At 40.1% G+C, this 13,373-nt stretch overlaps 1 protein-coding gene across 1 annotated transcript in view; it reads left to right on the forward strand.

Annotated features, from left to right (window-relative positions):
- The first annotated feature begins 1,009 nt into the window (after positions 1 to 1,009).
- Positions 1,010 to 13,373, forward strand: part of SLC9A3 (solute carrier family 9 member A3) — a 127,731-nt gene continuing 115,367 nt past the window's right edge. Inside the window, exon 1 of the mRNA XM_036740847.1 lies at positions 1,010 to 1,235. Coding sequence (XP_036596742.1) covers positions 1,010 to 1,235 — 226 coding nt within the window. The remainder of the gene's footprint in view (positions 1,236 to 13,373) is intronic.

Genomic DNA, 13,373 nt, shown 5'->3' on the forward strand with positions numbered 1-13,373 from the left:
TTGGATGTTTATATATATAGAACAGAAATAAATCAAACACACGCCTGTGCCGATGCCGGTCCCCTGGTGCCACATCACCTGTGCGCTCAGCATCCCGTTAACATTGCTCATCTGTGCGCTCTCCAAACCCCTTTCCTAGATCTGTCCCAGGTCTCGGACCCTCACACCCGTGCTTAACCCTGCATGGGTACGTACTCTTCTCCCTCGGGGTTCCTGCGCCTTTCTCCCTAGTGCTTGTGGTGCGGGAACCCCACGGCGCTAATCTCGTGGCGAGGACCTCCCAGTCCACCGCGCGCTTGGGACGGTAGGTAGAAGCCGTGGGAACAGACGGCGTTGAGCGCAGCCGCTCCGACTCCTTGGCGGCTCTCGGACTGGGCTTGCCCTGCTTGGCCCAGCCGGACTCCTTGCCCAGGGGTCAGGCCAGCTAGAGACTGAAAGACAGGGAGCGCGGGGCGGGGTGCATTTGCGTGTACGTGCGTGTGTGTGAACTGTGTTGTTGTGTGTGTGTGTGTGTGTGTGTGTGTGTGTGTGTGTGTGTGTGTGTGTGTGTGTGTGTGTGTGTCCAGGGAAGGGAAGGCTCCGCCTCTCAGGGCTCTGGGGCCGCCCAATAAAGAGAACTGCGGCGGGACCAGCTGCTCGCACCTTGCACTACTCTCGGCTCCGTTCCCACTCTCGCTCCCACCGGTTCTCCTTCCAGACAGCCGGACTGCCCAGAGCCCCTTTGCGCCGGGCCTGCCAGTCTGTCAGTCCATCAGTCCATCTACCTGCCTGCCAGCGCTGGCTTGATCCCGAGCCAGGAGCAGCAGGTGAGGCTCAGAGCTGCAAGGGAATGTCAGAGATTATGTCAATCCCATCAGGCTGGAAAGGGCTTTGAGCCGACACCGGCACCTGCACCACAGCCTCTGGACTCGGAGTTGTCAGCGGAGGGCAAGTGGTTGCTGTCAGCGACTGTCGCTGCCCGGAGTTGGAGGCAGTGCATCTCAGGGAACCCTCACTGTCAGGCTGCAGGATGACATTCGGAGCTAGGGGGACGCGCCTGAAGCTCAGTTTCCCTGCCTGGGGACTCTTGATTTTGGCCCTTTGGATGCTACCGCGGGTCCTGGGGACTGAAGAGATCCCAGTGCAAGATAACCATGGAAAAGAGGGCTTCCAGGTTGTCACTTTCAAATGGGATCACGTCCAGGACCCCTACATCATCGCACTCTGGATCCTCGTGGCTAGCCTGGCCAAGATCGGTGAGTTAGCAAACCCATCTAAGGCAGGCTCGTCTGGTGACTTGGGGAGCTGGCAGCTCCTGACCCAGATTCTAATGATCTTCTTTCCAGGGTTTGAGGGGTGGCAGTGGTATTCGAGACTGGGAGTGGAGAGATCAGGGCCATTTATTTGCTGTTTTTATTTGAAGGTTTGCCCCTGGACACAGCATTACAGTGTCCTTCTAACAGTTGTAGTTCCAATCTTTAATCCAAATTAATGAGCTATCTTATCACAAAGCCTGTTTTTCTAAATCTGATCCTATTTCCTTTTCATGTCAAATACCTTAGTATTTTCTAAAGCAAGTATTTTTATTCTATGATGATTTTGCTCTTGTCCATCCATAATAATTATGTAGCAAATGACTCTTCTGGGAAAATGTTCCAGAAATTGTTTAAATGATGTATCTTCCTTCCCCATAACTTGACACTACCTAGAACTTTATGGGAAAATGCATCTGAAGTAGATAGGGATTACACTCCATGGGCAAGAAGTTAGGGTCATTTGACAGATATATAACATATTAATTAACATATATTGACTAATATGAACATATATATTAACATTACATAGTGCCACTACTTGGTATCCTCAACATTTCCTTGTTCTGGTGACATTTTGCCCTTTGTAAAAATTTCTGTCTGGTTTAACAATCATTATAGGATCTGGCATATTTCAAATTTAATAACTGCCTAACACACACATACATAGCCTACAGAATTCACTGGTTGTCCTTGAATTGTTATGTGATTTAAAAAAAAAGAAAAGGAGTTGCTGGTAAAATTTGTTGAGAGCCTTGATGCATATAGTTAGAAACTGAAATTTTTGGCTTCTACTTGAATTACTCTCCACTACTCTCAATAAATCTGAGATCTCATCAAACCTTAATTACTCAGCAAACCGAAAATCTTCATCCTAATTCAACAGCAACAACAAAAGCAGTAGAACAGGTGAAAAGGCCTTATGTGTAAGAGGGATAGACTTCCTTGTGGATTTTTGGTGTTTATGACAGTTTTTACCTTTTCTCAGGTTTTTTTTTTGTTGTTGTTGTTTTCTACCTCAGACTCCTGCTTGTTTAAAAACTTGAATGTTTTTTTAAATTTCAGTTTTTTCCCTTATATTATTGGTAGTTGTGAGGTATTTTTGCTTCAGTGTGCTGAAGCCAGTAATTGGGAAAATCTTCAATGACATTTTCTCCTGGAGCACTTTTTTTTCCTCCTGATTTTATTAGCTGTCTTTTTATTCCTCTGAGAAAGCTGCCTCACCTTTCAGTAAAACAAAGGTGATAATTAACTACTAGGGAAGGTGGTAGGAAGGTTAATTTTCCTCAAGTCCTTTCCTATAGAAAATGCGCTATATTTAATAGATGTATCTTTTTTACTGTGGGTTATACATTTTGGCTGTTAAAAGTCCTTTGATGGACTTGGCCTGCCTGTTGTCCCAGCTTTATGTGGTTTACTTTTGTTGTCTGATGTAGATATACCCTGCTCCATTCAAGTAGACCTGGGTTTAATGTTTGACACAACTTCGTTCTCGTTCTTTTTAGTGTTCAACCTTCATCTTTATCAAATTGTTTCAATCCCAAAAAAGAGCAAGAGTAATAGGGAGGCAACTTGTGTAGCTGGGATCACATAGTTAACTCATCTAAGAAGAGATAGTGTGGTATAATGATTAGAGAGGAGGGCATCAAAGCTTGCAAGACAAGTTCAAGTTCTAATTCTGGACATATACTGGTTGTATGACTCTGGGCAAGTCATTTATCCTCTGAGGGCCCCAGGCAATTCTTTAGAAGTCTATGTTGAAGAAAAGGTCTAATCTGCTTTAGAAGTGTTTTCTCACTGGGAGTTCTCTGCCAATGAAATCGCTGATACAGCTGTTATCCCTAAAGAAAGTTAAATGCCTGAAAGCATAAATGATTCTGACTCATTTTTTTTTATCCTCACTGGTCCTGGAGAAGGATGGAGATTAAATATTGCCTTCATATAAATTTTTTTTGGAGAGGTAGTCTGGTATATAGAGGATAGAACCCTGGTCGTGGAGCCAGGAAGATCTGGATTCAAGTCCTCCCTCTCACACTAGTCTGAGGAAATCAATCAACCTCTTAATGCCCCTGGGCAACCTACTAAGCAGTTACATACTAGAGTGGAGTTTCTATACCAGCGAAAACAAGAAACTCACGTTCAAGTATGATCATCTTAATTTTCCCATCCCTCTAATTTGCTACTTTGGAAGGCTTCTAAGGGGATCTAATTTACAAGTAGATTAGGGACTACAAGGAAGAGTCAACTAGGTGGATGGCGTATTGAAACTAGAAAGATCTGAGTTCAAATACAGCATCAGACATTTACTAGCTTTGTAACCTTAGATAAATCACTATGCTATGCCTGCCTTAGGTTCCTCATCTGTAAATTGGGGCAGCTAGATGGTGATGTAGATGTAGAGTTCCAGGCCTGGAGTCAGGAAGATCTGAGTTCAAATCCAGCCTCAGTCATTTACTAGCTGTGTGACCCTGGCCAAGACACTTAACCCTGTTTGCCTCAATTTTCTCATCTGTAAAATGAGCTGGAGAAGGAAATAGCAAACCACTCCAGTATCTTTGCCCAGAAAACCCCAAAAAGGGGTACAAAGATGCAGACATAACTGAAAAATGACTAACAACAACAACAAACTAGGTATAATAATAGCATCTACCTCCCAAGGTTCTTGTAAGGATCAAATTTGTAAGGTACTTTGCAAACCTTAGAGTGCTATAATAATCTCAAATGAAATACTTCTTAGAAGAAAAGCAGTACATGATCATGGATTTAGAGCTGAAAGGGACCTGAGAAACCGGTGAGTTTAACTTTCTCATTTTACAGATGAGGAAGCTGATGCTCAGAGAGTCATTCAGCTAATAGGTATTGAAGGCAAGAGTCCAAGTTCAGTTCTCTAACCACTGCACCACCCAGCTTTTCATTAGATAAAGTACTTTATATAAATGTCAGCTCTTCCACAAACCTAGAGCCACACAGAGAATGAAGCTGTTGATTTCTGTCATAGGTACAACTCATAAATTAAAAATAGCAATTTTAGAAGGCCAAAGAGTTTCATTTCATGGTATTCTTCTGAGGCAGTATAGCAGAAAGATCATTTTCAGAGGCAAGAGAATTGTGTTCAGATCCCACCCTAGACATTTACTGGTCTTGTGACCATGGGAAATTCACTTAACCTCTGAGAATCTCAGTGTTCTCTTGTGGAATATGAGGGTGTTAATATTGGCAATGCTTTCCTTGCAAGGCCATTCTGAGTAAACGGTGTATCTACCACCTGAACTTTTCAGGTTTTGCATCCTAGCTCTGACAGTCCCTGGTTGTATAGCCTTGTAGAACTCACTTTATCTCTAAGCCTAAATTTCTCATTTGGAAAATGATACATTCACTACCTACCTTAGAAGATGGTGGTAAGAACTGAATGAGCTAAGGTAATGAATGCTTCATAACTTTGGAGCACTATATACATTGAGTAAGCTAGTATAACCTAAAAAAATTTGTCTAGTTTTAGCTAGCTGAGTTAATTATTTAGAGTGGAGCAGTCCTGATGATGATATTGTTGTCTACTTCAATTTGTCTATATTTGAAAGAATCCCTAATAGCTCCTGTAAAAAATCCTCTGTCCCAGATCACCAAGGACCAAATACTAATCAGTTCTCCCCTAGTCTGATGAATCCAGAGTGGTCAGGAAGAAGTAACACTTGTAATACAGATAAAATCCTGTGTTAACAGTTTCATATGAGAAGCCCATTGTTATATGAAACTATTTCCATTTCCCAGGCTACATAAGTCCTAATGTGGGCCTATAAACTGTTTTGCTGCAATGATACAAATAATTTTATACAAAGAAGAATGCTGTATACCTGATGTGTATACAAGTCTGTCAATTTAATAATCACTATTTAAGGAAGATACTACATGCCCTTTTGGGATTATGTGGTGCCTGCATAATGTCAAGAGACCTAGACAAGACTCCCAGCATGCTGGGTGGACACCTCTCTGAATGATTTATGAGACAAAATAGCTAAATGTTGCACTGTATGAGAGGGAATGAATGAGTTGCAATCAGCACCATTGGAGGGAATGATGTTGATGAGATTGAATACCCATTTAAGGCCTTTACTGTTGCCCTTTCAATATCTTTTTAATAAAGTGTATGATAACTAGAATTGATACATGTATAAAAAAGATACTTTATGATAGAACTAGAAGATTGTTTGCATGTTAGTTGATGGATATGACTGAGTTGTCTTCAACATGATTTGAGTAAGGTCTTAAATGAGTGAATGGTCAAAGGAGATAATCTGAGAGCAAATTAGTTCTTGGAGTGAGAATTGCAAAAGAAGAAAGAGAAAGAAGGTGTGGAAGTTAAGTATAAAGGATGCAGATTCAGATGGGCTGATAGGAACAAAGAGAAATATAAAATGGGACCCACAAAATGGAGAGGAATTGTAAAATTGTGAAGTGTCTATCCAGAGGTCAGCAGTTAAGACTGAGGTATGTGGGAGGAGAACTCCCAAAACTCATTCAAGAATTGGGCTTCTATGGATAGATTAAACTGTGTAAAATGATAACATTTCTTCCAAATGTTTTTGACACCTCAAATTTTCTCATCCTAGACATCTCACAGAATTGAGGAATTTTAGGAAGAAATCTTGGAGGTGATCTAATCTACCCTTCTTCTCAATGAAGAATCCTTTCTATAATTCAATTTCTGTGAATATTTATCGAGCATCATCTGTGTGCAAGGCCTTGTGTTAAGCACTGGAGGCACAAGGAGGAAGCATTTGGCCAGCCTTCCAATAATTTTTCTCTCTAGACGTTTTCACTCTGCTCCCTATAGAGAAATCTTACCCTGATTGGTCAGAGCCTTTCAGCTTCCTTCTTGTAGCCACTATCTTGCTCCTGTTCATTTGTTTGATTCTGCACTCATTTGAGATCCCACTGAGCTAGAAGAGACCTCTGGCCATCTTGTCTAAAACCATGCCTGAACAAAAATGTCTTCTACATTGTCTCTGAGAACTGATCATCTACCCCTTGCTAGTTGACCTTTAATGAGGGTTACCTTACCACCTCCTGAGGCAAGTAATTCTACTTTAGAGTTGATCTATTGTTTCTGAAGTTTTTTTTTTTATATCAAATCCAAACATGCCTCATTATAACCTCTAAAGATTGCTTGATTCAGTCATATGGGGCTAAAGAGCATTAAATTTGTTCCAGCTTCTATGAAACAGAGTTTCAGTTACTTCAAGAGGGCAATCATGCCCTCCCCCTTCCCACCCAATTTTCTCTTCTCCAGGCTAAACATCTTCAGTATCTTCAACTGATCCTTTAAGTCATGGTCCCAAGGAACTGATTCATCATCTTCAGATTATCAATGTTCTTTATCACAATGGATTTCATTTTAGGATGGTAATTCTGTTGCAGTTACCAGATCATTCTGGTTCCAATAGAGAGTGCTATTTATCGACAGGAAATAATTTTTAACTTCTAAATCCCACCTCACATCATTAATACATTTTTGTAAGTATGGTAGTGCTTTGTTTTTCTGGTTTAAAATAGTGAACAATAGCGGTATCAAACTCGAATGGAAATGGAGCCTCATGGGCCACACATTGACTTAAGAAAACCACAAATTAACATTATCTATGTTGAATTGTATTTTTATCATTTAGTTAAACATTTCCCAGTTACATTTTCATCTGGTTAGCATCACTCAGGAGTTTTGTGAGTGGTAAGTTTGACACCTCTGCCTTACAATAAGTAGATCCTATATAATAAGTGCTTTCTCTGATTCTAATCCTTCGAATAATCAAAGAATCATAGAATGTTAGAGCTGGAGGTGTCTTGGAAGTAATTTCATCTTACTTCCTCATTTGATAGTGGGGGAAAGTGCCCACGAGAGGTTAATTGCTTTCCCAAGGTCAATAGAAAGGTTATAGAAAGCAACTGATTGGATTATTTGCCTGGCAATAGGTAGCACAGTTCAGTTATCCTACTAAGAAATCCTTCTACCCATTACCCTTAAGCTGGCCCTATCAACCCTCAACAACATTCTCTAAACTGATCCTTAGCTAGGTCAGCCCTCGGACAAACAGACATGAAGTCCATTTCCAGGCTCCTACTCAGATCTTTTTTAGCTAAATACAATCTGCTAGGACTTGTACTCTGCTGGCCTTGCTTCTAAGAACCCACAATACAGTTCAGTAGCCAGAACTTGCATGCCACAGTAAGGAATTGGATTAGGATTTTAGTAGATGCATTATAATACAGTTCTGATATCATGGCGATTGCTATAATAGGATTTTACCTGTACTCTCATGCCAGCATCACAGTCATTTGGCGTCAGACACAGGACTTGAACTTGGGTCTCTTAGACCAGTTTGCTATTTGCTAGACCATTGTACTAACCTTGTAGTGCCTCCAAACTCTTCAAGACTATAAATTCCAGGACAACTAATGATTTACATCAGTAGAGGGAGTTTCCTTACTGGGAATTTCCTAAATCAACACAACTTCGTGAGAGAGACAGACACAGACAGAGAGAGAGAGAGAGAGAGAGAGAGAGAGAGAGAGAGCACCATGGCATAGTAGAACTCCAGCATCAAAATTAGTAAGACCTAAGTTCAAGTCTCCATTTATACCATACAACCTGTATTGCCCTGGACAAATCATTTGCCCAGACAAGTGCCCCAAACAGCTCTCTATGATTACAGGGTGCAGGGCAAGTGCCAGTGTGGAAGGAGTTTTCACACCAGAAGTTCCCTATGGGGATAAAATTAAGATGCACACACACACACACACACACACACACATCTTTAGGTTCTAAATACATACACATATGTATGTTTAGCATGTGTATATTTGTACATATAGAAATAGATCTCACAGCCATTTAAAGGAGAGTTATCATTGAACAGATTTGAGAAAAGGGCCTGAGTTGGAAGACATGTTTTGAGCAGACTTTGCTTTCTCACTGAAATACCTTCTAAATGCAAATGAATTGATATTGTTGAGCTTTGGGGTGGGTAGTAGGAGACATGACAGACTTTGGTTTCATTCTGACTTCCAAGTTGACTTCATTGGACTGGGTTTCTGCATAGTAACCACTGAGAGCTACTGAGGGAATTATTCTTTGAAAAGTAAGGATTGTTGATAATTTGCTTATTAAATCTTAACTTAAGATATTTATTTATTCTAATTGGGGAAATTTAGCATTATTTCTACTCTTGCTGATAGCATTGTATTGTCAATGAAGGAAGTGTTAATTTTTTACTATAAGGAGACAGTATTTTAAAAGATGAAATAGATTAGAGATAGTCTTCATTTCCATGGAGACAAGAGAGGAGTACTCTTAGAGTGAGCTCCTCTCCTCCATTAATGATCAGCCAATCAGCAATGAATTTGGCGTAAATGCATGTATTACAGATATCATGAAAGACAAGAATGAAATAGTCCATGCCCTTACACTCTAAATTTCTAATTGTCTAATGCTCATAGATGTTTCTCTGTTTCCACACTTGGGGATTCCATCTATCAATACAGTCCAAAATGCCTTTTCTCCAACCAGGAAGCATAAAAATTTTCAGGCTAAGTGGCATTTAACACAGCTTTTGAAAAAGTTTTGAAAATCACTAAGTCTACCAAATTCCGTTTGGCTAATGAATCCTGTGTGAGCCTTACCTCAAACTACCTGCTTACTCTATCATCTCTTGTTCTACATGAGACAGTCAGGTGGTACAGTGGATAGAGTGTTGGAGTTGGAGTAAGGAAGACACAAGTTCAAATTTCTGCCCCAGATAATTGCTAACTGTGTCACCCTGGGCAAACCTCTTGACCTTCTCCAGTTTCCTCATCTCTAAAATAGAATAATAATAATACCTACTGCATGCAGTTGCTGTGAGGATCAAACAAAATAACATGTAAGGTGCTTTGCAAACATTTTGGTGCTGGAGCAGCTAGGAGGCTTAGTGGATAGAGTACTGGGCCTGGCCTCAGAAAGCTTCATCTTCCTATGTTCAAATCTGGCCTCACACACTTACTGTGTCACTTAGCCCTGCTTGCCTCAGTTTCCTCATCTGTAAATGAGCTGGAGAAGGAAGTGGCAAACTACTCCAGTAGCTTTGCTAAGAAAATGGCAAATAAGGCCACAAGAGTTAGATACAACTGAAATGACTAAACATATAACATATGTAAACAGATAACATAAGTAAGGTGCTTTGCAAACTTTGCAGTCCTATGCAGATGCTCTCTATTAATAACTACATATAGAAGGGTGAGAAGGCCCAAGTATATTTTACAACAAATGCTCAGAGTTAAACAAGTGCAAAGACAGTGTGGAAAAGTCCGTAGAAGATCAGCCTTTGAATCAGGCATATATGGGCTCATAGCCTATCCCTGACAAATACATTCTGGCTTGTTACTGTGTACCCCAGGATGAAATTATGGACAAAATGGTCATCTGCATTAGTAGATGAGGCTTCTACACTTTTCACCAAAATAACAAAAAAGTATACCTTTTCTCCAGGCCTTGTGCCTGATTTCTTGCGAGTCACTGGTTACTTTACTTCTTAAAGCCTAATTTAGAGAATACTTCTTCTCGTTAAAGCCTAGAGTACTTAAAGCCATACTCACTTAAATGGAAAAAATTTTGTGAAGCATATGTAACCAAACTTTTTAAAAAGAGCAATAAAAAATTAATTTCAGTTAAACTATCTGTTGCCAAATCATACCTCCCCAACCCTAGGCATCTCTGCTCTCCACACACCTTCACACACCTCCCTTCCTAGTACAGGCCTTCATGACCCCTTGCCTAGCCTATTGTTATAATCTCTCAGTTGATCACCTCACTTCAAGTTCCCACTCCAATTCCTTCTCCACACACCTGCCAAAGAGATTTTGCTAAAGCACTGGTCTTAGCAGTGTCTTTCCTGATAAACACCATTGGCTCCCAATTCCATCTATGATCCAATAGAAGCTTTTGCATTGGGTATTCAAAGCCCTTTACAACCTGGCCCCAATCTAACATTCTGGCCTCATTTCATGTTACTCCTCTTCCTCTCAGAACACTCCAGCTAAACTGGCCCTCTTACTACTCCTCATTCATGACCCTCCCTCTCTCTTCTCTCTGCATTTGCCTGGAATGCAACCTTCCTCCCATCCACCTCTCAGACTCCCTACCTCCCTTCAAGGCTCAATTCAAATGACACCTCCTCCCCCAGTCCCATTATCTTGCATGTACTTTGCATATAAATACCTACACTTGCTATCTAGGTTATAAACTCCTTGAGGGTAAGGACTGTTTCATTTTTATCTTCCTGTTCCCAGAATCTAACACAACCCCAGTCACACAGCAAGCATTTAATAATCTATTAAACACTTACCAAAAGTGGTTCAGCACAGTGAAAAGAATGTTGGAGGGAAAGGCTGGGAGTCCTGGCTTCAAATCCCAGCTCTGAAACTTAATAAATCTGTGAATATGGACAAGTCACTTAATTGAATCTCAGTTTCCTTTTCTGTAAAATGGGCATAGAAATACCTGTGGTACTAATGACACAAGGTTGTTGTGAAGATCAAATGAGACAGTGCATGTAAAGCACTTTGTGAACTTTAAATGAATATGTTTATATATACAATATGTGCATATATAATGGGTATATGTGTACATATACATACATATATACATAACTATGCATTAGAGGGGTGGAAGGGAATAAACTTTTATTAAGTGCTTAACTGTGCTAAGCACTTTACAGTTACCTCTCTCCCTGATCACAACAAACCCAGTGAGGTAGGAACTATTATTATCCCCATTCTACAGTTGAGGAAACTGAGGCAGGCAGACATTACTCAGGGTCTGGGAATTAGAAGACAAAAAAAAAAATGAGAAAGCCTCTGCCTCAAAGGACCAACACTGGGAAATACAACATGTAAATTAAGTAAGAAGACACTAGATCATTTCATGGGAGAGAGCACTAAGAAAGGTCTTCCTTTAAGAAGATGATAAATCATACAGAGAAAGAGCTGAGGGTGATGAATGCAGACTGAAGCCTACAATTTGCTTTATTTTTTTTTGTTTGTTTGTTTTAAGTTCTCTTCTACAAAATGACTAGTATGGAAATATGTTTTAGATGATTGCACATGTATAACCAATATCAGATTAATTACCTTCTAGGGACGAAGGGGAAGGGAGGGAGAGAAATTGGAACTCAAATTTTTTTTAAAAAAAATGTTAAAAATTGTCTTTACATGCAATGGGGGGGGGGAGAAATAAAATATATTTTAAAATTTAAAAAGTAGTGCCAGAACTGAGCTTTGAAGGAAATATGGGATGCCACGAGGGGAAAAGGGAAGAGGGAATATATTCCAGCATGTGCCAAGAGAGGCAAGGAGACAGGAAATGGAATGCCAAATTCAGAGAATGGCAGGCAGTTCAGTGTGGCTAAAATGTAGAACGTGGGTGAGGAGAAGTAATATGAAATTTGTCTGGTAGGTAGGCTGGAGCCAGATTGTGATGGGCTTTAAATGCTAGAGAGTTTACATTTTAAATCCCAGAAGCAATAGAAAGATAGATAGACACATTGGACACTAAATGTGAGTGGACATCTTGGCTTCCCCCAAAAGATTTTAGCATTCCTCTATCTACTGTTTTAAGATGACTTTGCTATTTGTAATTGTTCCATAAAATATTTCCATGTTGGATCAAGTTTCACTCACATCAACAGAAACATCTTCTCTCATGTGCTATTATTAAAATAACTTTGAGCGCCTATTCTAAATCCAACATTATATTAGGTCCTCCAGAGTGTACAAAGAGATAAATAAACCTAAGGCAATGCATGATCGGATCAAAATGAATGATACAGACAATAAGTTCTCTAAAGACCAGAGGAGGGAAAAAATGAATGCAGATTGGTAAGTAAGTTTGATATATGCTTGTTTTGGCAGCACATCTGCTAAAAAACCCTCTAAGATCATAGAATTAACATCTAGAAGAGACCTTAGAGATCATTTAGCACAGTCCCCACATCTTTACAGTGGAGGAAAAGGCAGTGACTTCCCCAAGGTCACACAGGTTGTAAATAGCAGGTTACTCCAGCCACCCCAAGATGAATCTGATAAAGTGATCAATAACGGCTGATGTTCGTGTAGAACTTTATAGATGTATAGAATCTTATTTGATTCTCAGGACAATCCAGTGAAAGAGGTAGTTCTGTTATGATTTATATTTCACAAATGAGGAAACTGAAAGCTCTATAAAAGGTGTTAGTTGGCTTTTTCGAGGTCACACTCCGAATAAGTGGCAGAGCCAGGATTCAAACTCAGGTCCTCTTACTCCAAATCCAGTGCTCTGTCCACTGTACCATACTGCTTACGTCACACAATCACAAATGACATCGGGTTACAAACTAGTGATACAGTTCTTAAAAGCAGTAACCTAATATTCAAAATTTGCCCTACCTAGGAAAATCAGGATGCCCTTCTTTTGAAAGTCATTGTTGTAACCTTAGTATCCAGGCAAAAGCTATCACCCCATGATGTCACTGGTCCTCTTTGAAAACAAAGAACCAACAAGATTTCAGTGTTTTATTAAAGGTCCCAAATTGAACATCAATAAATCTAAATTCGCTTAATAACTAAATTAATTAATTCTGATACGTGATGTATCATGATTCAGTCACTCTCTCTAAGCTAAGAGGTGCTATTACTGATTAGTAAAACATAAGCAATAGGTCTTTACCTGTGAGTCAGCAGGGACTCATATTCCTAGCCCTGGGCTAGGAATAAAGAGTCTTGTATTTACTCCTGTGGTGCCACTTACTGGTTGTGAGACCTTTGCTGAACATTAGTAAACTGCCTCTGATTCCTTGCCTATATAGATTTGATTATAATACATTCTCTGCTATCTTACAAGGTGACCCTAAAGTTAATAATATCAAAGATGCATTCAGTCTTAGAACTGGATAGGATCTAGCTTAGAGGTAACTTTGGAAAACTTTTTGCCTAAAGCAGGAGTGCTTACAGTCAGCCATCCAGACTCTAATTGGACATTTTCATTATGAATCAGCCTGTCTGGTGTGGGGGCAGCTCTAA

The sequence above is a fragment of the Trichosurus vulpecula genome, chromosome 1, assembly GCF_011100635.1.
Source record: "Trichosurus vulpecula isolate mTriVul1 chromosome 1, mTriVul1.pri, whole genome shotgun sequence".
Lineage (NCBI taxonomy): Eukaryota > Metazoa > Chordata > Mammalia > Diprotodontia > Phalangeridae > Trichosurus > Trichosurus vulpecula.